General features: G+C 35.3%; 1 protein-coding gene across 7 annotated transcripts in view; it reads right to left on the reverse strand.

Moving 5' to 3' along the window:
- The window catches only part of LOC106096056 (armadillo segment polarity protein), a 59,405-nt gene extending 35,173 nt beyond the window's left edge, over positions 1 to 24,232 (reverse strand). For 6 of the 7 annotated variants that reach the window (XM_013263587.2, XM_013263583.2, XM_013263581.2 and 3 more), the window contains exons 1-2: positions 24,107 to 24,232; positions 7,053 to 7,112 (exon numbers count right to left, since the gene is read on the reverse strand). In XM_013263587.2, the coding sequence (XP_013119041.1) occupies positions 7,053 to 7,083 (31 nt within the window). In that variant the 5' untranslated portion in view covers positions 7,084 to 7,112; positions 24,107 to 24,232. Of the gene's footprint in view, positions 1 to 7,052; positions 7,113 to 18,273; positions 18,293 to 24,106 lie in introns of those variants that run through there. The other variant, XM_013263582.2, reaches the window with a different exon arrangement.
- Positions 24,233 to 26,697: the final 2,465 nt, after the last annotated feature.

The following is a 26,697-nucleotide window of genomic DNA, read 5'->3' on the forward strand; positions in this document are numbered from 1 at the left end:
TTGACACTAATTACGAATAAATAGTTAATATGAAAATCAATTTTATAGTCATTTTGAGTAAGGATTTTTAAAATAACTACACCAGAAAGGACGGAAATTTACATATAATCCTCCGTATAGCATTTTACAAACATTAGACGTGTAATAGCAGAATCATACACTTGGGGTATACATTTTACAGCTCTATATAGCTATAACTTAATACTCCACATTCCGTATGTATTCCGTGCATCACAGTTACAGAGGGGAGAAATGTCACAGTCAACATATTGACAAATGTTCGCAATAACATTTTAACATACTCTGATATCGAGGTCTCCCTATACAATATATTCCACAATGTACCATTATGTTGGATATTTTGCAGAGTGCCTACGATTAAAAAAAGGTTTTTACGTCGAATTCAAAATTATGATTTTGATGTTTTCAACGGGATTCGAATCCAGATTTTTAGCATCAAAGGGATAAAATATAACCTGTGCGCCATTCTCGATAGAACCTAAATGTTGGCCTTCGCTTTGTTGGGACCAGTGTTGTCACTGAAGAAAATTATTTCCTACCAAAATTTAAGAAAAATCCTACCAAACCCGGCCAAAACCTACTAAATTTTCTATTTTTATACTCAACACCGTAGAGTTATCTATTTTGCCATTTCGTTTGCAACACATCAATACATTTTCAACCCTTCAAAGTATTCTAACATACATATGGTCGTTATATTCATAGACCATCTCGATATGTGCGCCCGTCTGTTTTTTGAAATCACCTAAACGTTAAAGATGGTCCATATTTTGATATAGCGCCCTTTATACCGACCTCCCGATAAGAAACCATTAGTTCATCAGTTCGTATTTATGGCCCGATTTCAAAGAACAACCGTGCCGATTTTTATTATACCCTCCACCATAATTTCGTCAATACGTTTGTAACACCTCGAAATATGCGTCTAAGACCCCATAAAGTATATATATACTTGATCGTCATGACATTTTAAGTCGATATAGCCATGTCCGTCCGCATGTCCACACGTCCGTCTGTCCGTCCGTCCGTCTGTCGAAAGCACGCTAACTTTCGAAGGAGTAAAGCTAGGCGCTTGAAATTTTGCATAAATACTTCTTGTTAGTGTAGGTCGTTTGGGATTGTAAATGGACCTAATCGGTCAATGTTTTGATGTAGCTGCCATATAAACCGATCTTAGGTCTTGACTTCTTGAGCTTCTAGAGGGCGCAATTCTAATCCTATTTGGCTGAAATCTTGCATGAAGTGTTCTTGTATGACTTCTAATAACTGTGCCAAGTATGGTCTGAATCAGTCCATAACCTGATAGAACCGTCATATAAACCGATCTCACCATTTATGTCACCGCCCTGTGATTGCGAGAAGACACAGAATTATGAGTGAATACAAATTCCCATTCCTAGACTCTCTCCTGGCACAAAGCTTTTTCTCGTCATTCTGAACTCTGGTGGGAGCGTTAAGTGGCTGAATGGACGACACATTCGCCGATATAGGGTCTTACCCGGCCTGCCTGGCTCTTCTCGTTTTTTCGATGTGTGTTTTCTCCTTTACTTCTGTTTCATAATACTGACAGTACTGTGTTGAAACTCTAACTATATTCTTCTTCTCCTCTAGGATGAGCACAATGGAACTAAATTCCTAAAGTAAAACGGTTCGCGAATGAGGTCGTAAGACACGTTTTCTTCAACATAACCTTGAATTTTTCTCAATAGCATATTAAACAGGTTTATCAAATTCAAATTTTGCCCATGAACATTCCACTAAGGAACAGGGGCAAACTTCTCACATATCAATGAGTTCAGTCCGATTCAAGTTTTAAGCTCAATGATAGGGGCCTCCTTTTTATAGCGTGCCGCATAGCCAATGTCACAAAAGTAGCCAGTGTTAGTAAGGGGATAACCACAGTTGAAAATTTTTCTGACATTCACTCCGGGATTTGAACACAGGCGTTCAGCGTTATAGGTGAACATGCTAACCTCTGCGCTACTGTGGTTTAAAAATAGACAATCAATGAAGGCCTTTGGGACTCTTTAATTAAACGAAAAGTAAAGTCAGATGAAGTGAAGTGGTGGTGCGAACGATTTGGCGGTGAAGGCCAGAGGACGGCCGTCAATAAACTTGGTTACCCCAAACCTTTCGAGTCGATGTAGTCCGAGTTAAGGGAGTGGGCGACGAATGCGCATGCAACATTGTGGAACAGTGAAACGGTCGGTAGGACGGCGAAAATCCTATGGGGGGGATCCAGATCGTGAGAAGACGAGGTTATAACTGAAAGGAAGTAAGAACGAGGTCACTATAGCTATTGGGACATATAGGACTACGAGCTAACTTATCTAAAATCGGTGCGGCAAGTGATAGCATGTGTAGGACATGCGGGGAAGATGATGAGACGTTGGAGCATTTCTTTGTCATTGCCCGGCTTTCGCGTCTAATAGATACCGACACTTAGGTGGGGACACAATACCAGACATGAACCAACATAGAGGAGTGGTATTGAAAACAAATAAGGATTTTGTAAGTAGTACAGAATTCCTAACATACAATTTTTTTTAAGAGGTTACTATATAGTTTTTAGAGCGCACAACAAGCCGATTACTGGCGGATTAATATCTGCACCCTCTTTTCAACCAAACCTAAAGTCTGATGCACTTTTACTACTACAGTTCTGACTACCAAATGTTGCAGCGAAACAGGTCAGGTACAGCTAGCCAGTCCAATGCAATCAATAGACTAAAAATTATATTTAAATATAAAATATTTTCCCATATATTGCATATACTTCTTAATGCGACCACCACCATGCATGCTCTCAAAGGAGCACTTGATTTTGTCTTTGCCATCTTTCTGGATTTGATGACTAAAGAATTATATAGGTGGTGGTGGTGGTGATGGCGATAGCGATGTTGGTGGGAGTAGCTGCCATATGGCAGCGCGTGCTAAGTCTTCTAAATGCGTATATGATATGTCGTACATACATATGAATTAATGTCATTGTAGCGCGATTCATATTTGCCATTTCCCCCTCCCCCCCACGATTTACACTTATTCACATATGCATTTTTACCCTTCATGTGTTCGGGCATATGTTTGGCCTAATGTTGTCTGTACTCTCCATTCCATTTCAAGTGTACTTGAGGCAACATACTACTACTACCAGTACTCTTTACCTACCTACCACCAGTCGCACAAGTCTCTACAACTGATGAATGCAAAAAAAAATGGTGCGCCTTTTCTGGATATCTGAACATGTGTATGTATGTTTGTTCGTATGTAATGTGTGATGTATGCATGTCGTACGAGTATTTTAAGTAGTTCAAACTTTTTTCCATACCATTTTTTTTTGCATTATTACAAACATGACTTTTGTTGGTAAAAAGAAATTGGTCTGATATATGCAATCAAGCATTGATTGTTGTTCTTGTTGTGCTTTTGTAGGCAAAAAAAGGAATACAAAAATTGAAGGAACGACGGCTAAGGAACTTGTCATTCGATAGCAGTCCCTTTTTTCCCCTCCAGGAATTAGTATATATTCAATATGAACCCTGTGGCATGACATTTGTTCATTTATGACGACGACAAAGTTATGCCAAATACAAGGGTCTTTGCAAGCAGACATATTTCCTAGAAATCTTTTTGGTCCCATCTACGGGAAATATACGTCTCTCGTTTTCTTGGTGTGAACTACAATTAGACACTGATTGCAGGGTGTTGCTTTCAATTATCAAGTTATCTATTGCATTATATATTTATAGGAATAGTTTGTAATTGCTCAATTATCCTTTTTTTCTCAAAGACCAGTGAGCAGTTTCCTTTTTGTGGTTTGGCTTGCAACATGTGGGAATTTTTATAATGAAACTGTAATTGTTTAATAATAAATGAGAGTTAGAGGCTTAGTATGAAACAATCGCTCTTTGGGCATGAACACAACCAACTCAACTACCAACGCACTTAAGGTAACAATAGACTGTGCGGGATTCTTGATTAAAGTAGAGAATAAATCCGTTTACTACTGTTTCCATAGGTGGGAGATTAGGGCTCAGGGCGGGAACGGTGAAGTAGATCAGATGCAAATCCAATCACGTGATCGTACGTGACGGTGTTTGAATTGAAATCCTTCGTGCGTGAGTGAAATCATGATCACGACTCACGAAAAGAAGCACGACAAACGGGACGCTCATGAGAAACCACGACCAGCGTCTCAAATGCAAATGTTGCCCATGAACATTCCACTAAGGAACAGGGTAAACTTCTAAATACCCAATAAAAACCTTTTTTGGGTATTTATAATTTTGCAAACATCTTGGGTATAAAAACATTTTCCAAACAATTTTTGATGATATCGTATTCTTTGTATATAAACCTGACCTTCCGATCTCATAAAATCGGATTTTAGTTTTATTGGGTTGCCCAAAAAGTAATTGCGGATTTTTTAAAAGAAACTAAATGCATTTTTAATAAAACTTAGAATGAACTTTAATCAAATATACTTTTTCTACACTTTTTTCTAAAGCAAGCTAAAAGTAACAGCTGATAACTGACAGAAGAAAGAATGTAATTACAGAGTCACAAGCTGTGAAAAAATTTTTCAACGCCGACTATATGAAAAATCCCCAATTACTTTTTGGGCAACCCAATATATAGCCGCTAAATAGACCGATCTCTAGACTTAAAGTCTTGAGGCAATTATTTGGTAATTTTTCATCCGATTTCCTACCCATTTCTGTGAAGTGTGGTTAAGATCGGACTATATTTGGATATAGCAGCCCTACATATTGATCGCCCCATCTCCCTATATTGGGTATTGAGGCCATCAAAGATCCATTTATTACCCGAATTCGATGAAATTTGGTACAGTGTGTTCTGGTAGACCCCTATCCATTCCTGTCAAATGTGGTCCAGATCGGACCATATTGGGATATAGCTGCCATATAGACCGATATCCTGACCTAGAGTATTGAGCCCATAAACGGAGCATTTTTCATGCGATTATGATGAAATTTGAAAAAGCTAGTTCTGATACACCTCCAAACCTTTTTGTTGAATATCGTTCTTTTTGTTGAATATCGTATGCCCACCCAATATATCTGTAAAATTATAAATACCCAGCTTTTGGTTATTAATTGGTAAATAAATGGGTATTTACCCAATTTACCAGGTGAGTAACTTTTGAGTATTTACCCATCGCCCATCTCTACAAATACATATCGTTCGAAATATGCTCAATATCTGATTATTCCAAATTTAAACGAAATCGGACAATATATGCGGCTGTTGTGGGCTTAAGACTTCAAAACGGCAGATCCCACAGTGGGATGAAAATCGGACCAGAAATGAAGATTTGGCAGCGCAAACCATTTTTCGAAATACCGAGGTGACCAACTTTAGTGGCCTGCCATTTGAAAGATTTATCTCTATCCGTTCTCAAATGGCATATTTTTTTACTAATTTCTTTTCGGTTTTATCCCACTGTGGGTCGGTCTATATGGCAGCTACATCCAAATAAAGTCCGATTTGGCTCGTTCAAGAACTTAACCTGCGTAAGAGAAAAATATGGGCCTGTCTTAAATTTCAGCTCAATATCTTAATTTTTAACACATAGGCATACAGAGGGACACACGGGCATCGTTAAATAGTCTTGGAATTTTACAATGATCCTAAATTTACATATACTTTGTAGGGTCGGTAATGGATATTTCGATGTGTTTCGAAGGAAATGACTAAATGAATATGCCCCCAATTCTATGGTGGTGGCCAAAATTCCTCTAAACAGATATATTCGAAGTTCATGTCAATATGGGACTCAAATGAAAATAATTAGGCAGTAGTTTACAAATATGGTATAAAACATTAGGTCCAAGTAATGGGAGGTCGCCCACCCCAAATAACCCCAAATGGGCATATAAGCCCACTATAGCTATATGGGACTCAAATGAAAGGTATTAAAGAGTAGATTAGGAATATGACATTAAAATTTGCCTTCAAGTCTAGGTGGCGCTTTTCCTCCAAAAGATACGTCAAATGGGTTATTGACACTTATGGCAATATGGTACACAAATGACCTTTCATTTGATTTGAGAGTAGAAAATGAATTTGATATCCAATTTTGAAGCCAAGTGTTTTGGGTGGAGCTTTTCCTCCAAAATATACGTCAAATGGGTTATTTGACCCTTATGGCAATATGGGACACAAATTAAAGATATTTGAGAGTAGAAAACGAATTTGATATCCAATTTTGGAGCCAAGTGTTTTGGGTTACGCCCTAAAGCATCCTCTAAACTGAACTTCATTTCCGTTGGGAATAAATAACGAATTTGATATCTATTTTCAGTGCAAAGTGCTGGTGGCCGCCCCAGCCCCAAAACACCCTCCAAACGGTTCATATTTACCGGCCATAGCAATATGGGGCTGAAATTAAAGGGATTTGGAAGTGCAGCACGAATTTGATATCCATATGTGCGTCGAAATGTCTGAGGTGCCATCCGCATTCAGGGCGAAGTGTTCCCACCCTAAAAAGATATTAGAGAGTTAAAGAAGGCGCAGCGGAGCAGGACCGGTTCGGCTAGTCACAGATCAAGTTCAAGCATGTGTGGTTCTCGTAGTTATCCTGAGCTGGGTTATTACGCTTGAGAAAAAAAAACCTGCCATCTATAGGCAGCTAGCGACATATACACGAGCACCATGCCTGAGATTTTTATCCCTGCAAATTTTGTAATTTACATAATGCAGGGGAAATTTTTGGAAACCGTTTGATGGTCTTTAAGTTTATTTTTTTGTTAATTTAATCTAAAGTTACAGTAACTGTTCTTTGTTATAGATATTACAAACCCCACTTTGACGTCAAATGCTTACGAACAACAAACACAATATTCCTTGTAATAATCTCACAGTCTCAGGAAAATCCAAGCTGTCCTTTACTTTGATCCTTATACTAAGAGGTATTCCCACTGTATGATTTGAAATCATTTCACTTAGTGTTTTTTAATTTTTTCAATAAAAGAAGCTTGTAAAAATTCAACATTTCTTTGTATACTTACTTGTACGATTTTGTGTTTGCATGAAACTCATTTTGGTGATTTAGGCGTTGTACACCACACCTGTAAAATAAAGAAAATAATGGATTAATAAGCAGTTATGACCAATTTAAAACATCTAATTAGTATTGATTTTATTTTGAAAGGAGTAAGTGAATGGGTTGTACTGCTAATGGGTTTACTTTAAATATTCGAAAACAAAATGTCAATCTAAAACCTTTAATTAAACCACCTGCTAATTATATATGTGTGTAATTAAAATTAGAAACATTTCAAAGGGATTGTATTGAATGATGGGGCATGAGGATGTACTGAATAAAAATAGAAAACCAGATTTTGCCATGATAAATGTTTCTGTGTTATGGACCTTTTTATATCGTACACCATAGGAAGGGGGTATACTATTGTATTTATACCCCACACCAACACTGTGGTACAGGGTATTATAAGTTTATGCATTTGTTTGCAACGCTAGGAAGAAGAAGAGCTAGGCCATTGATAAGTATACCGATCGACTTAGACTCACTTTCTGATTCGATTTAGCCATGTCCGTCTGTGAGTCCATGTATTCTTGTAATCAAATTGCAGGTGCTATTGATTTTAGTAGCTACAATTTTCCACCGATCTGCTCAATATTTGGCACGGATTGTTTTGTTACTGTTACTAACATATTTCCATAATTTCATCAAAATCGGTCAGATTTAGATATAGCTCCCATATCTATGTATCACTCGATTTGCACTTAAATGGCCGTAGTAGCTACAATTTTCAACCGATCTGCACAAAATTTGGCACGGACTGTTTTGTTATGGATTTTAAGATATCTGCAAAATTTCATCAAAATCGGTTCAGATTTTGATATAGCTCCCATATATATGTATCACCCGATTTTCACTTAAATGGCCGCAGTAGCTACAATTTTCAACCGATCTGCACAAAATATGGCACGGACTGTTTTTTTATGGATTTTAACATTTCTGCAAAATTTAATTAAAATCAGTTCAGATTTTGATATAGCTCCCATAAATATGTATCACCCGATTTTCACTTAAATGGCCGCAGTAGATACAATTTTCAACCGATCTGCACAAAATATGGCACGGACTGTTTTGTTATGGATTTTAACATTTCTGCAAAATTTGATTAAAATCGGTTCAGATTTAGATATAGCTCCCATATATATGCATCGCCCGATTTTCATTTAAATGGCCGTAGTAGCTACAATTTTCAACCGATCTGCACAAAATTTGGCATGAATTGTTTTGTTACTGATCTTAACATACTTGCGAGATTTCATAAAAACCGGTTCAAATTCGGATGTAGCACCCATACATATTTATCACCGGATTTGCACTTATATGGCAGTAGTGGCAATAATATTCAAACGACCTGATTGAAAGTCAATTAAGATATAGATATAGCTCTTATATACATAAATATTTATATATTGCCCGAATTTATAATTGTAGGATAGGCGTAGGGTATTATATAGTCGACTCCGGCCGACTTTTGTCTTTCCTTACTGATTTTTGCTATTCCGTTTGCAATACCTTTCTTTACGGGATTAAGATTCTATAAAGTATTTATATTCCGGAACTTGACGACGGTGCATTATTCTACTGCAAAGACGTAAACCAAGGGACGACAGAAGTCAAAATTGACTATTTAAGGTGAAATCAATCAAAGTACTTTTGTAGAGCCAACTGGCTAAGGAGACCTCAGCCTCAGACTATTTAGCTCAGACATTGGTGAGGATCTTATTGGGTCACGGGTTGACCTATCGTCACTTCTATGAACAAACACCACAAATAACTTATTACGAATGCTGGCTGATAAGATTCTTTCAGGTGGGGATCCGAATGAGCTATGCAGAAAGGGTCTTCAAGATATTCATGAAGAAGACAAAGGTGGGCAAATTTGACATACCATGTTTCCTAAACAGAACGATTTTCAAATCTGACAAGGTCAAATATGAATGATCTTGGTGGGGAAGCTGAAGTGAAAAGTCAGCGTACTGAGAATGTTGGGCACTATGTAGGGGGGCCGTAGGCTTCTTGGTCTTGCACAAGCGCGGCGATAAAAAACACCCTTACCCTAGACATACAAATAAAAGCGACCCCAAGGCGATGGAACAATTGATAGAGGATAGGAGCAGGTCATACCATTACGATATAATCGAGGCAACGATAGATCTGGATGATTGGGGGTGAATGAAAGAGCAGACCAATTTGTTGGTGATTCCTTTCCGGGGGCGACGCAGTACGAGTTAAGGACGTAAGCATCCAAAACGCATGTAGTAATTTAATATTTACAATGAACATACCATTAAAAAAGGTGGGGATACTTCTATAATGTTGGTCGCCTTTCGGGGCGACGCAGTTCGAGTTTAGGGAGTAAGCATCCAATGCGCATGTAGTATTGTAATTTTTACAAATTTGTCCATGAACATTCCATTTAGGAACAGCGGGGATACTTCTATTATATTCAATGATAAGGGTCCCTCTTCTTATTGCCGAGTCCGAATGGGATGCCGCAGACCAAAACTTCTTAGTACAGAAAAAAATTTGTCAGGGCTGATTACCTACGGTTAGTAACTCACAAATGTCGCCAGCACTAGGAGAAGGAACCGCCGCTGAAAATATTTTCTGATGTTCTCGCCGGGATTTCATCCCAGGCGTTCAGCGTCAAAGACAGATATGATAACCTAAGAGTTACTGGGGACTGGTAATTTTGGGAAAAAAAAATCTCCAATGCCTATTATGTCACCCTGTTACACAAAGAAAAATTGATAGCGAACTTAAGGCTCTATTAAACGGCATGTAGTTGTCTTATGACATGTCAAATTTACCACATGTAATTTTGTTCGATTAAAACGAGCTCTATTTCTTCTGACTAAAACATAAAGAAATCAGCTGTTTTTGTTGTCAGTCGAAAATGGAAGCAACCCCAAATTAAATTGTTTTAACAAATTTATGATTTAACCAGCTTTCTTACAACTTTAACAATTATTACGCATAGAAAAACCAGATTTTGCTCAAATTTTTAGGTTATGTTTTACTAAAATAACATACAGGTGTGAAAGCAAAAATGATGAATCGTATGTAAATTGACAATTTTGACAAACACTTTCAATTACATGTGAATACAAAAAGTGACATGCCATAAGACTTCTACACGCCAAATAATAGCCCCTTAATCGGCAACGAAAATTTCGCTTAGGATTTCAATGCATTTCTTATGGTAAAAAAAATTCGCCAGAGATGCATACTGCCCTTAAAGATGAAATATTGATACATCTCTTTACGAGAGCAAAGGTGAAAACCCACAACTTACAAATATCTATATCGATAACAAGAAACAAAGTTTATTTATAGCCGTAAGTTATATCACCAATTAATTTTATTTAAATATGAGTAGTTTTTTTTCTTAGTGCCGCAAATAACGAAATTTTGTGATTATTAGTACACTTTAGATCACTATGAACAATAATACAAAATGATTCACATTCATTCGTTTGCAATATATGTAGGCCAAGTGCTGGTTTCAGCTGGTAAATTTCAACAACAACAAAATTACTTCTTTAAGTAAATTGTCACAAAAAGATATATTTCTCTTTATGAAAGCGTGTTCCGTCCCTCGTTTCTACAGTCAGTACGCGCCCGTAGCGAATCTGTGTTCAAAATAACAAAAGATGGAATACACTTTTGCGGGGACAAAACAAAAACATACATAATTCTTCTTCGTAAGGTGAGAGGAGAGTGTAAGTGAGAACATTCTTAGAAGACAACACAGTCAAACACCCTACGATTATGTTTTATGCTACTTGTTAAATCACACACACACCCATACTAATAAAAACGGAGAAATCACAGGTACTTTAGGGATTAACGGACCGGATGCCAAAAAGAAAATTAACAAAAATTGTCACACACTTGTGACGAAACATACGCTTACCATAAGTTTGAAATATACGAGGAAAATAATATTGTGGATGAAGAGGCCAAAGACAACATCAAATCAAATATTTAAAATATGGAATGGAACTTTGTATCTTATAATTCACATAGACTAACATAACTAAGGGAATTACCTAATTTAACACCGAAAGAGCAGGAAAACTTTTGCTATTACATGTTTTATTGGGTGATTTTTTAAGTATATTCTCAGTAATTCTAGTAATACAGCAGCTAGATGACTTGTTAAAGAAGGTTAATCCTAAACTCGTGTGACCTATTTAAAATGTTTAATCTAGAATTTGAAACTTTAATCTATAAAAAATTTATAAACAATTTCACTGAATCATGCAACATATTGCGATTTCAAGTAATGTTTATCGCAATCAACCATAATGAAATCCTATTGAAAGTACTATCTGATGGTATGTACAGTCGAACTTCTCTATAAAGAAGCAGCCGGGAACCGACAAAATAAAACTACGTTACAGACAAACTTCGTTATAGAGAAAATAAACAAAATCAAGTTTTATTTGACCTAAATGCAAAAGTAAAAAAATCTGACGTTTGGGAACGGGTAAACATGACTCTTTGAAATTTTGAATGGTTACAGCTGAGGTGTTATGCGCAAAATTTTCAAGATTATGCGCAAAAATTCCAAGAGGTGCCCACACCACGTAGGGCCGGGTGGTGCGGGCACCTCTTGGCATTTGCCTACATCAAATCTTCATTTGTGTTCCGATTTTCAATTTTCTGAAAACGAAAGTTTTCCTTGAAAAAATATAAACTACGCGAATTTTTTCACTTAAATTTGCAAATATTCAAATGCCTATTTGGGGCAAAGGTAGTTTCAAAATCATCATCCTTTTATAAATTGGCTGTGGAGGAGGCTACAAATATTGTTTGTTGCAAAAAGTTTTTTAGAAAGCCTGTCTCGGCAGAAATTTAAAAAATTAAAAGTCGAAAATCTCCCGAGGCCAAACTAAGATTTTGCAGCCCAAAAAAATTTCGAAATGCCGAAGCGACCAATTCTAGTGGCCTGCTGAGAGGCAACTGTATGAATTACGACCTTGAATTTTTGCGCATAATCCCTTTAACTCTACCCGTTCTCAAGCGGAAGGTTTTCTGCTAGGTTTTTTCAATTTTAACCCACTTTAAAGAATCTGAAAACTTAGGCGTTCTAAAATTATTTGGAAACAGTGAAATGCGGATGGAGGCCGCCGTAGCGCAGAGGTTAGCATGTCCGCTTATGACGCTGAACGCCTGGGTTCGAATCCTGGCGAGATCATCAGAAAAAATTTTTCAGCGGTGGTTTTCCCCTCCTAATGCTGGCGACATTTGTGAGGTACTGTGCCATGTAAAACTTCTCTCCAGAGAGGTGTCGCACTGCGCCTCGCCGTTCGGACTCGCCTATAAAAAGGAGGTCCCTTATCATTGAGCTTTAACTTGAATCGGACTGCACTCATTGATATGTGAGAAGTTTGCCCCTGTTCCCTAGTGGAATGTTCATGAGCAAAATTTGCAAAAAATTTACATTTTGAAATTCGGATTGCGTTTCTGCTTTTTAAAATATTGATAGCGTTTGCGTTTCTGCTTTTTAATATATTTGAGAGTATTCTAGCCTTTTTTTTAGAAACGTTGACGTTACGTTTTACCTTTTTTATCTGTTGTCCGATCACTACATAACTTATTATTGGAACTAGTATATTTCCTGATTTTTCGAACATCTTCTAGCTCGAACTTATAAAATTTAAGAAGTGTATGTTATTATTCAAAACACTTTGACAGGCTTGATGGATCATGATTTCTGATTAAATTGATTAAGGTGCCCCACATCCCCCAGAGGTTATTAAGTACGGTGGAGAACACACTTTTGTTTTGAAACAGAGCTCAATAAGTTCTCTAACTTTCCTTAGCGCAATAAGATAGAATATAATTAGAAAAAAAAAATTTAAAAAATAATGTATTTATAGTATCTGAATTTATTAATTTATAAGTTTATTTATCTCTTTATGATTTTTAATTATATTAAACTTAAATGAACAAACTTATTTTGTAGTGTTTCAATCAGTTGTTCCCATATGAGTTAAATGTAAAAGTAGAGATAGAGAGAAGAGAATCAACAATTTTGAGAGCTTTCAATTTATTATTTTGATCTCACCGTTGAGCGTAAATTCATTTGTCTCTTGTACTCAGCCTAAGGATAGTCTAATGTAATGTAAAGAGAACAGGTTTATGTCTATTACACTACTCCCCATTGAGAACGAATATTGAGTGATTGTTTTGTTGAACTATTTTTCCCTGGTGATATTGTTTTTATGATTAGATAGTTATCACTCAATAACGTAGATTATTGTTTGTATTAGGGTTTTTCAATCGTACCATCTCTCTGTCGCTGCTTATTTAAGAAGATGCAGAAACCAAAAATTGTCATTCTTAGTTGTTGAAGGCAAAAATAAAAGACATAATAAAAAAATCCGCGTTTTTCATTAAAAGTCCAATAAAAAATATAGAGTGGACGAAATTGGACGTATGTCTGTTTCGACACTCCATTTTCAAAAAAAACCCTTTCGAAAATAAAAACGTTCTTAGACGGAAACGTTTGACACGTCATATTTTCGAAATAAAAATGAAAAATATATATATACTTAATAAAGAACGATAAAACCTAATGAACTCCAAAGCCCCAAACATTAGGTCTAGTAGATCCACCACGAACCCTAAAATAGGTTAAAAAATAAATAAATTTAAAAAATTAAAATAAAAATAATTGAAAAATAAATTAGTTTGTAAAAAAAAACTTAAAAGAAATAAATCAATAAAAAAATAAATTTAAAATTAAGAAAAAATTAAAGAAATATAAAAAAATATAAAATTTTCAAAAAAATAATAATAACAATAAAATTATTTAAAAGCAATTAATAAAATTTAAAAAAAAATAGGTATGTAATTTAAAATAAAAACAAAAAATTAAAAAAATATACAATGTAAATATAATATTTAAAATTTAAAAGGTATATAAAATGTAAAAAATATATAAAATTTAAAAAATATATATAAAATTTAAAAAATATATATAAAATTTAAAAATTATATATATATAATTAAAAAAATATATATAAAATTTAAAAAATATATATACAATTTAAAACTAATATAACATTTAAAAATATAAAAAATTAAAAAAAGTATATAATTAATTAGGAAGGAATGATAACTACCACTGAAAATTTATTCTGATGTTCTCGCCAGGATTCGACCCCAGGCTCTCAGCGTCATAAGCGGACATGCTGACCTCGGTGGTGGCCTCCACATATATTAGGTACAAATGTATATTAATTTCTCATGAACTGGTCCACAATCAACATTGTTTCAATTAAGTTGTCTTTTTTTATTTGACTTCTATGGTCTGGCGGCAAATAGATATAGTCCATCGGATTTCGCAACCAACATTAAGCAATTTCGCTGCCAATGAACTTTGTACTAAGATTTAAGATAAAAATTAAGGGATACTCTTCCGATCTAAATGAACATATTCATATAAAGTTAAATGCTGTGCGGTCAACAAAGGATGGGTACGATAGCAAGCGATTACGACCGTTAACTTGCAATGTAGCCAGTTTGTGCTTAAATTACGTTTATGGTAACTGGATAAGAATGATTGTCTTCTATTCGCCTGAGTTTCTTTTTCGACATTGACAAATTTTTTAATTTTTAAAATTACTTTTATAATCGTTATCTAGTCGCACCAATTTACGATTATAAAATCTGCACAAATAGTTTATAACGGCATTATAATGTAAAGAGAAAATGGAATGGCGCATGTGGTGACTATATCCCCACAATATTTGTACTGTATTTTACTTTGTTAGTTTTTTAAAATAATATAGTCTAAGGAGCCTTTGGATTTATTGTAGAAAATACTTTTTATGTATTGAAATAAAATTTCCAGTTTGTTTGAAATTGTTAAGATTGAAACACGAAGTTCGGAGAATATTCTTTTAATTTAAATTGTGGCAGTCCTACAATTTGGTGACCCCGAAATTAAGAATTTTCCAACCTTTTAAGATGTCAACTGAAAAACTTAAAGCAGCTAAAGAAGAGTTCCAGTATATGCTGAACAAAGGAATCATACAACCTTCCAGAAGCAACTGGGCAAATCCTCTGCATATGGTCAAAAAGCCTAATGGCGAATGGATACCATGTGGAGATTACAGAGCTCTCAATACAATTACGGTTCCAGATAAGTATCCCGTACCTTATTTAACCGACTTTCAGATGCATCTTAACGGAGTAAGAATCTTAACGGAGTTTTTTCAAAATCTGAGAAAGAGCATTTGGAACATTTGAAAATATTATTTGAACGTTTCAAGAAATACGGAATTTTTATAAATCCCTCAAAATGTGTATTTGGCCAAACTGAAATAGATTTTCTTGGTCATCATGTCACTCCCGATGGCATTAAACCTCTTACAGAAAAAGTGGATGTTATTAAGTCATTTCCCTTGCCCAAAACAATCAAAGAACTCCGACGTTTTTTGGCTATGCTAAATTTTTATCGCAAATTTCTTTCTCATGGCGCTCAGCTACAATCTGTTCTAAACGATTTATTAAAAGGCCAGACAAAGAAAAATGATACACGCGAAATTGATTGGTCTGATGAGTTGAAGCAAGCGTTTATTAAATGCAGAGAAAGTTTATCTAATGCCTCGTTCCTTACACATCCCATTCCAAATGCTTCATTAGTGCTAAAAGTTGATGCTTCAAACCATGCGATTGGAGCTGTTTTGGAGCAATATGTAGATGGATCGTGGCAACCACTTGGATTTTTCTCTAAAAAACTAACGCCTACACAAATGAAATATAGTACCTATGATCGTGAGCTTTTAGCAATTTTCAAAAGCGTGCAACATTTCCGCTATCTATTGGAGGCAAGAAAATTCATCGTTTTAACTGACCATAAGCCTCTTACATTCGCTTTCAAACAAAAGCTGGAGAAAGCATCTCCTAGGCAGAGAAATCATTTGGATTTTATAGCACAATTTTCTACTGACATAAGGTACATCCCTGGTTCTCAAAACGTAACTGCAGATGCTTTATCACGAATCGAAGCCATCAAAATACGGCCATTGGACTCTGAAAAACTTTCGAAGGTTCAAGATAAAGATCCAGAACTAAAAGAAATTATCCGCGAAAACGACAACATAATTTCAGTAAATATACCAAACACGGATATAAGAATATGGTGCGATGTATCAAAAGGCGTTTCCCGTCCAATTCTTCCAAAGGAGTTTGGCAAACAGGTATTTCATAACCTTCATAGCCTCTCACATCCTGGAATACGAGCAACTCGTAAGCTTATAACAAAGAAATTTTATTGGACTTCAATGAACAAAGATATTAATGAATGGACTCGAAGTTGTTTGGAATGCCAGCGTTGCAAAGTAAACAAACATACAAAAAGTGAATTTGGTAAGTTTCCACCGACTACTTCGCGTTTTGCTGTGGTACATATGGATATTGTCGGACCTTTGCCTCCATCCGAAGATTACGTGTATCTACTAACTTGCTTGGATCGTTTCAGTCGGTGGCCAGAGGCGATTCCTTTGAAAGATATTAAAACTGAAACCGTTTTCAATGCTTTTTACAATAACTGGATTTGTCGATATGGACTTCCAAATGCTATTACCACTGATAGAGGTAGCCAATTTACTTCCCACATGTTTAAGGAAATAACAAGTAAATTTGGCATAAAACATAACTTTACGACATCCTTTCATCCACAATCAAACGGTCTAGTCGAGCGTTTCCACAGAGTTTTAAAAACAGGATTAACATGTGCTGAAAACATTCAATGGACTAAGACTCTCAACACTGTTCTCTTAGGAATCAGATCTGTTACGAAGGAAGACATTGGAGCATGTCCGGCAGAAATATTATACGGTGAACCTATACAACTTCCTGGGGATTTCTTCAAATTAGATTCCAATGTGGATCCTACAAGCCAACTTTATAACATTAAAACTGCTATTAGAAATATGCTATCGACGGAACCAAAACATCACAACAAACCTGTTATTTTTATAAACAAGAATTTAGAGAGTTGTTCTCATGTTTGGATTAGACAAGATGGTAACAAGAGACCATTGCAACCTAAGTATAAAGGGCCTTACCTTATTCTAGATCGACGCAAAAAGGTTTTTACTTTGCTGATTGATGGAAAGCATCAAAACATATCGATAGATCGACTTAAGCCCGCATTTATATTGAATCATGAACCTGACTCAACACCAGCAGCAGAAGTACCTACACATAATCCTGCAGTTAGAAGAACGCGCTATGGAAGAGTTATCATTATCCCAGAACGCATCTAGCGTTCTTCCGCGGGGGAGTACTGTGGTGACTATATCCCCACAATATTTGTACTGTATTTTACTTTGTTAGTTTTTAAAATAATATAGTCTAAGGAGCCTTTGGATTTATTGTAGAAAATACTTTTTATGTATTGAAATAAAATTTCCAGTTTGTTTGAAATTGTTAAGATTGAAACACGAAGTTCGGAGAATATTCTTTTAATTTAAATTGTGGCAGTCCTACACGCAAATATCTACAATCATTTGACAAACTTAAGATATAAATACAATACTAAGTACAATCCAAGGTAAATGACCCAATTATACAGAACAAATTTATTTACGGTCTTTTGTTTATAACATAAACCCCATATTTAAAATCAACATATGTAGGTACACAACAAGCAGTAAATTGGGAGGGAATTTCTTTCAGAATGTTTCCCCCTCTCTTCATTTACAGTTTTATTAAACAACAAACATAAATCCCCAACACCATCAAAAACAAACTCACACAGATACTCGAACGAGAGCAAATAAACGAAGATGGGAGAGGGAGAGAGACTAGGCAAATAAACAAACAAACAAATCATTAGTCATTCCCTAAACATTTCCGTTTACGTTGGATTATTGCAGCATACACAGATAGACATAAAACAAACAACACAACACATTAAAAAAAAAACTAGCAGTCTTTCGAAATAAAAAAAACACAACAAAATGAAATGGAGAAACAGACACAAAGGAAAGCACACGGCCAGACGAACAACGAGCTGCTTTAATAAACACACACAATTTGTAGAACCAAAAGTTCATATGAAAAATTAAGTTTTCTCATTTATGATGCTACCATTTAATGTTGATATCTTAAATATTACACTAATTTGCACGTTCTTTTGTTACAAATAGAACTTAAATCACCTTATATTTGATTATTTTCAAAAAAAAATGTTTTTTTTTCAGTTATAATATTTTGGAAGTTATATTTATTTATTTTTTCTCTTGTTTCTTAGGTTTTAAACTATTATTTGCTTTTAGTTCTTTAGAATGTTGAAAATATAATTTCCATAAAAGCGGACAACACCAGAAAACACAGCCATTACACGACGAAAGCCGAAACGTAACAGTGAGTGGTATACAGAAATGAAATGGTGTGGAGCTCCTCGCTCTGAGCCATGAACCGACGAAGTAAGCAGAAGAAGAAAAATCCAACCATACCGCTTTATTGTTGTTGTTGCTTCTGCTGCTGCTTTTTATGCTGAAACATGTATGTTGGCTGCGTTGTATTGCTTGCTCTTGGTCGTCTTGTTATTCGTTCTGTTCGTCTTGTAATGTTTTCTCCACCATTCATTCCTACCAACATGTTTTTTTTTTATTATTATTATTGTTGTTGTTGTTGTTGTTGTTGTTGGTTTAAGGCTTGTTAGCATTCATACGCTACATATATACACACACATGCCCAGTTAATGGCGTTGGTGGTATACAAAAACAACAACTTCCTAAAATCGTTGATAGTCCCTTATTAATACATCAGAGGGGATTTTGTATCGTCGGTACATCATGCAAAAGGACTAACATACAGTTGTATTTAATTCCCAGAATAAGGCTGGTACTACTATATTCGTTTTTTGCAATATTTTTCACCGATTACTTTTTTGAGATAATAGATTTTTAAGCAAAAAAAGGGAGCGTTCAGTAGGACATTCCCTCATTACTTATGTTAAAAAGTTAATAAAATTTTTATTTGATCATTGTTAGTTTCGTAATGTTTCAAAAAAGTAATAGCGAAAAAATGGGTTTTAACGGCGAAAAACGAGCATAGTACCAGCCGTTATACGGCATGTATAGTAGAGTTTGGTTTCGTTTTATATTGGTGCAGTGCACATACCGGATACGCAGCGAAAAATATATATTTTATACAGTGTGCGCGATTTTGCCTACAAATAATTTTAAAACTTAAGTAAAATCAATAAACATAGGTATGAGGTGGAGAGATACCTCTGGCATAAACGTCATCGAGACCGGACGATTGTACGATCATGGCTTCATGCCCTCACATTGATGACATCGGCAATGATTTAAACGTCTACCTTGGCATCAAACCGCTTAATTCGCTGCAAGATATTCGAATATATAGCTATCCCACTAAAATTTTAGCCACATTGTTCATATATGAATAGCGGAAGTACTTTGGCAGATAAATGAGAGATTCGATGGCGTACCAATACACTCACAAAATACTTTTTGCAGTGGAATAAGATCCAGACATGCCAGAATGCAGCTCTAAGAGCTGTCCACAAGAAATGCTCAGATCTCATGTGGACAACCACCTTCGGAAGCAGGGTTATCGTTAGGATTATTCAAAAAATGGTCGAAAAAGTGGAATTTTTTTGAAGGGTCAAGAAAGTTATTTCTTTCAAAAACAAGTAAAAAAGACGTAAAGTACGGCCGGGCCGAACTTTGAATACCCACCACCTCGGGTATATATGTAAACTACCTTTCGTCAAAATCCGTCAAAATATGTTCCGATTTGGAGCAAACACTAATAAGTACAAGTGATTGTTCAATTGTTTATAACAAAATATTGATCTTTTTGGTAGATATATCTAAAAATAAACCGATCTTAACCATATACGGCACGGATGTCAAAAAGCCTAACATAAGTCAATGTGTAAGATTTCAGTGAAATCGGATTATGAATGCGCCACTTATGGGGCCAAGACTTTAAATCGAGATATCGGTCTATATGGCAGCTATATCCAAATCTAGACCGATTTGGGCCAAGTTGCCGAAAAATTTCGAAGAGCCTAATACAACTCACTGTCCCAAATTTTGACGACATCGGACAATAAATGCGCCTTTTATGGCCCCAAACCATAAATCGAGAGATCGGTCTATATGACAGCTATATGCAAATCTTGATCGATCTAGGCCAAATAGCAGAAATATGTCGAGGGGCTTAACTTAACTCACTGTCCCAAATTTCGGCGACATCGGACAATAAATGCGCCTTTTATGGGCTCAAAACCTAAAATCGAGAGATCGGTCTATATGGCAGCTATATTCAAATCTGGACCGATCTGTACCATATTGCAGAAATATGTCGAGTGGCTTAACTTAACTACTGTCCCAAATTTCAGCAACATTGGACAATAAATGCGTCTTTTATGGCGAGAGATCGGTCTATATGGCAGCTATATCCAAATCTAGACCGATCGGGGCCACATTGAAGAAGGATGTCGAAGGGTCTAACACAACTCACTGTCCCAAATTTTGGCAAAAGTGGGACAATAAATGCGCCTTTTATGGGCGCAAGACCTTAAATCGAGAGAAGAAGAGAAGAAAAATGTTGAAGGGCCTAACACAACTCACTGTCGCTAATATCAGCAAAATCGGATAATAAATGTGGCTTTTATGGGTCTAAGACCCTAAATCGGCAGACCGGTCTATACCAAGATATAGTCCGATATAGCCCATCTTCGAACTTAACCAGCTTATCGACAAAAAAAATTATGTGCAAAGTTTCAGCTCAATATCTCTCTTTTTCAAGACTGTAGCATGATTTCAACAGACAGACAAACGGACATTGCTAAATCGTCTTAGATTTTTACGCCGATCAAGAGTATATATACTTTATAGGCTCGGAAATGGATATTTCGATGTGTTGCAAACGGAATGACAAAATTAATATACCCCCATCCTTCGGTGGTGGGTATAAAAAAAAGGGTTCAAAAAGGGTATATTTCAAAAAAAAAGGTCAACAAAGGTATTTTTAATGGTTAAAACTTTTTCTAGTTTTATCATCTTGTTTGACCCATCTTTAGTGAAGTTGAATTGAAGTTCCAATAATTCATGCAGAGTAGTGTGTTAAATCTTTTTCTTGCTGGTTATTCGATCATTTTTCCCTGTGTTAAAAGCTTTCTTGGTTGTTTCTTCAATGATTTTGATATATGTAGAAATTTGATTATATTCTACAAAATCTATAAATCCGGTAATACACTATTTCTAGTAAATATGTTTTCATTTTCTCACTCCATTCGAGTTAATCAAATACTTAGACCAAGAATTCCATATGGATGGGATGTGTTCCATAAGGCGAGTTGTTGGAGCCTTTAAATAACCAATGGCCATGAGGATCGCCAAGTTGAGGATCACCACCCCCTCATATAGAAATGTGGCTATAACAACAACAGTAGCACCCCAAATTAATTTACTTCCTAACTCCTTGCGTGTTTTCAAATATGCCAATGAAACATTATCAAAAAAAAAAAAAACTCCTTAGACACTTTGATGGGGTACAATAGTATGAATTCCTTTTTTTTTCTTCGGCAATTCTTTCTTTTGGTTTCTGATTATCGTTATTTTCATTTAATAAAAAAATAATAAAATGAAAAAAATCGTTGTTGAAAATGTTGTTGATAGAAATTTACATTATAATTTAACTTAAGTTAACAATTTTATATTTCATTTTATTGATCTGATAAGTTTCATGTCTAGGAGTAGACACATTTTACTTAATGAGCTAAATAGTGTTTAAAAATTAAGAAATTCTGAAAATAAAATAAGTATTTTTCCAATTGATCGCTGCTACCGTGCAATTACCTATGTTTTCTCTATAAAATCAGCTGATATCGATAAATTGGTTAACGAATCGAATATAAACATGTTAGTAGATTTGACGGAGAAACGTAATTGGCAACACTGTTGTTACAAGACACAAGAAGTCTAATCAATGAAGAATTCAAGAAAATATTAAAAAAGGTAAAAAAGAAAAGGCATTGAGTAAAAAAGGTAAAGGGTCATGATCCCAAAAAAGGGGTCAAAATGGTCCTTTAGGGTTATTGCGGAAACGCAAAGACCTCCCCGGTGCGAAGATACAATTATATGTTGTCTAAGCAACTTCGATTTGGCTGTTATCGCAGCAGCCTCCAAATTACTTGTGAAAAAGAAAATCACCGCCTATAGATGTAAACTTGCATCTTCATGATATAAATCGATGCGTTAAGCTGTACAAAAAGAGAGACTATATTTTAAGTGCCGGATCAAACGGGTCTAAATAGAATTCACATAGTACCTGCGCCAAACCCACCCGGCGCCAATAGCACCAGAAGATGTTAACCTCCCCCTGCAAAACAAAAAACTTCTAGCCTCAATTCCCATTGGGCTAGGATTTATACTAACGTGTTGGATGTGTCCCGCTTAAAACCAGAGAGCAAACAGCATCGACCAGATCACTCCAGACGCACCCTATCTAAATTGCAAAGTTCTGGACCAGGAAACTCTTGCACAAGAGCCGAGTTATTGGCGCCTTTAAATAACCTCTAGCCACCGTTTCCGCGGCGATCCGTCCTTCTTGCTAACCTACAGGCGCTTGACGAGGATCGCCAACTCCACATGAAAATATCGCCACAACAACATAGATAGATGTATTATGCGACTCTTTAAAGAGGCACCAAGTACAATAAGAGAACATTAAAATGAAAACTGCGAATGACCAATGAATCTGATTTGGCTAGATTTTAGTCGATTTACTTTTAAATTTTATATTATTTTTACGAACAATTCTTAAATTTCTTGTTGATTCCTTTTTGTTAATTATCTTGCATTTTTCTAGTTTTTACGTTCCGCCAATTCTTTTTTCTCCTCTCCTATGTGACTCTTAGAATGAAACAAAAGAAAACGTCAAAACGTCTTTGTTCTCTTGTAACTGCTACACATAATAGTACAAATAAAAACCAGAATGTCAATTGGGAAATGTCCAGAAATTTGATAGCTTTGTGAGAATTTGCGCTACCATTCCCAAAGGGTAGTTGATTTCGTTGTTGTTGGGCTAATGACTTTACCTTGCATAAATTTGCCTAGGTTGTTCGTAGTTGTAATTTATCGGTGAGAGCCATGATTTATCTATTTAATTTCTCGTATATGACTTGCAACAAAAAAAAAACTTGAGTACACGAACCCATTAAACCGATGTGGTAAATTAACAAAGGTAAGGCTCATGCGCACATGCGCAAAACTGAGTAAAAATTTTCCGCTTGTCAGCTTTAAAATGATGAGCCTATCATGGCCATAAACTCTTGAATCTGAAGATCGGTCTACAAGCCAGCTATTTCCAAATTTGGTACAATCATAATAATATTCAGGACGAATGTCAAGTTTACAGCAACTCATTAATTATACCATTATAGAGTGGTCAATACGGACGATAAGTTCACTAGTCTAAACATTCCACGAAGATCCAGAATTTATGTGTTTGGTAAGTATTAAAGCGGTAAGGCAATCTTTAGCGGTAGGCAGTTTTTAATTTTCGAGATACAAAAAAGCTTTACATTTTCTATATGTACCTGAATTTTCTACATGTACGCTACAAGTATTTCTTTGCCCATCACTGTAGCATTAATACCGTTGTTCCGTTCCATTTATACCGTCTACAAAGTACAAGATTTTTTCATAAACTGGAATAAGCGATTTTTTTCTTTTGTTGCACTCACTTCTCAGAAAAATATGAGGATTCATTAAACAATACAAAAAAACAGCTTACTTTAAGATATAGAAAGAAATACATTGATTTGGTTTTATTTTCTTTTTTTTCAACTAACATTTATAATAAACAAATACCAAATACATACAGCAACTAAAGAATTCACCCCACCCCTTAACAAAATCAATTTCGTACACCAATCAACTAGGAGTTTTTCAATTGAAATTTTCACATAGATTTAATAACCTTATTTCATAAACTTCAATTACTTACCGCACAGAATGTTTAAAATGACAATTATATATACTTTATTTTATTTCTAATCACTTTTTACGTCGAAAAATTAATAAATTTTCACAGACAATTGATAAGCGACGGACGAACACAAAAACGAATGAACAATATGGGAATGAAACAAATATGGCTGCTTAACTATGTATAAAATTGCTGAAATTCAACACTATCCTACAATAGAGGCCGCAATTTAAAATGGAGCGTTCGCACATAGAGATGAATCGGCAAATCTAGCCATGCAAAGACGATGTTAATAGCGGTGGTCCGTGAAGCATGAACTGCTGTGTTTTGTTTTAGCACTATATTTACACCATATTACACCATTTACACTGCTCTTTAAATCCGGATTTAATGGCTCGATCATCTATTTTCCCTTTATAAAATCTGCTGAAGAGAACCTTAAATCCGGATTTAATGAGCACTGTAAACAGGGTTTAAAACAGTGCAGCGAAAATTGTATGGAAATGACATTTATCCAGAACAACGAAGTTTTGACCAGACTTTTCACACGAAAAACTGTCAAAACGCACGATAAAAAATTGTGTCGAAGAAAAAGCGAACACATTCCGTAAAAGTGGTACTGAATTCTATAAGCAAAATAGTATCAGCATGTCGCTGCAGCAGGATGAATTTCGCACAATTCTAATTGCAAATGTAAATGCTCACGAAATAGGCCGAATCAACTGTTGTATTAATGTGTGTTGGTGTTTGCTCTTTGTTTATCTTCAGACAAAGAAAAGAAATACCTCTATTGTGAATACTAAAATAAAATTAAAACCCATGGCGAAACAACAACCACAAATATATGATTCATCTTATCATCAAGCTGATCGACGTTTTGCCAATACACTCAAAGAAATTTGTGTACGTGTGTGTATACATGTGCTTACGTGATCAGAGAATATGCAAGAAAGAAGATGACAACAAAGAGGATGCAAACAAAATTTTGACATCTTAATACCGTCAAATTTGGTCGGCTGTTAACTGCTGTTCGCGTGAGACCACCTTTAAAGATCCGCCTTGATTAAAACCCATTATTTACACTATTGCGTGTACAAATCTTTATAAATTTTATTTGACTGCTATTTTCACACATGTTTGGCAAATTATGTTTATGCAAATGTAATTTTGTCCATAAACATTCCACTATAGTTATACATTTTACAAATATTCTCACTTTTTTCCTCGCATTGTTGATAGGTTGACAAATTGCATTACCATCTCATGGCAAACTAGAATTCACTAATAGGAGGTTTTGGCTAAAGAAACCCAGAAAAATTAAATGTGGTAACCTTGTCAAACCACCGAAAGAACGATTTAGGGAAATTGTTCCCCAAAAAAAACTTAGTACCAGCCTTAAAGCGCAGTACGCATCTCTAGCGAAATTTACATTACCATAAGAAATGCATTGACATAACCTAAACCAAATTTTCGTTATCGATACCGAAATTTTTATTTGCAGGTACGTAGATCAAATGCATTTTTTTTGCTAAAGGCTGGTACTATATTGGTTTTTTGCTATATTTTTCGGCGAATACATTTTATAGATAATAGTTTTTAAAGCAAAAAAAAATGCCTTTATTCAGTAAATTGTGGTAAAGTTTTAATAAAATTGTTCTTTTATCATTGAGATTTTTGTGGTTTTTCAAAAAGTAATCACGACAAACACGGGTTTTTAACGGTGAAAACAAACATATTGGGTTGCCCAAAGAGTAATTGCGGATTTTTCATATAGTCGGCGTTGACAATTTTTTTCACAGCTTGTGACTCTGTAATTGCATTCTTTCTTCTGTCAGTTATCAGCTGTTACTTTTAGCTTACTGTAGAAAAAAAGTGTAAAAAAGTATATTTGATTAAAGTTCATTCTAAGATTTATTAAAAATGCATTTACTTTCTTTTAAAAAATCCGCAATTACTTTTTGGGCAACCCAATAGTACCAGCCATAACAGGGTAACATAATAGGGATTGGTAAATTTTTTCTGCAACTACGAATGAAAATGTATGTTTAATAGCTCCATGCAACATGAAATAAGGTTATTTGCAAAGCTTTTCACGTGAAACCACCTTTTTTAAATCCGCCTTGGCAACTACGAAAGAAAATGTATGTTTTAATAGCTCGACACAATATGAAATAAAGTTATGTGCATATTAAAACGATTTATTACAACGCATATGTACTTTATTAGCCAAAACTGATTAAAATTCGGCCAAAATTATAAATCGATGTTTGCCATCTTGTATTCTACACAACCATTTTTCAGTGGAGACATAAATGTCTTGGTAGCAACCAAAAATTTCGCTAGAGGTGTATACCCAGCTTAAATAAGCAATAAATACCCACGCATTAGGAATTTACCCGGTAGAATCCCATCTCTAATAATTTTTCGTCCAACGTTTTTTTATATGGAGTTTGACAGCGTTCCATGTGAAAAGCTGAACAGAATACCCTGCTTAAAACAGGCCTGTTGTAATTAGTTCCTCTTAAAATCGACCTTGCTATGTTATCATGTATAGTTATCGGGAATGGTAACCCATTTCGAGGGATTTTGCTACAAGTATTCGAGTATTC

Source organism: Stomoxys calcitrans, chromosome 4 (assembly GCF_963082655.1).
Source record: "Stomoxys calcitrans chromosome 4, idStoCalc2.1, whole genome shotgun sequence".
Classification (NCBI taxonomy): domain Eukaryota; kingdom Metazoa; phylum Arthropoda; class Insecta; order Diptera; family Muscidae; genus Stomoxys; species Stomoxys calcitrans.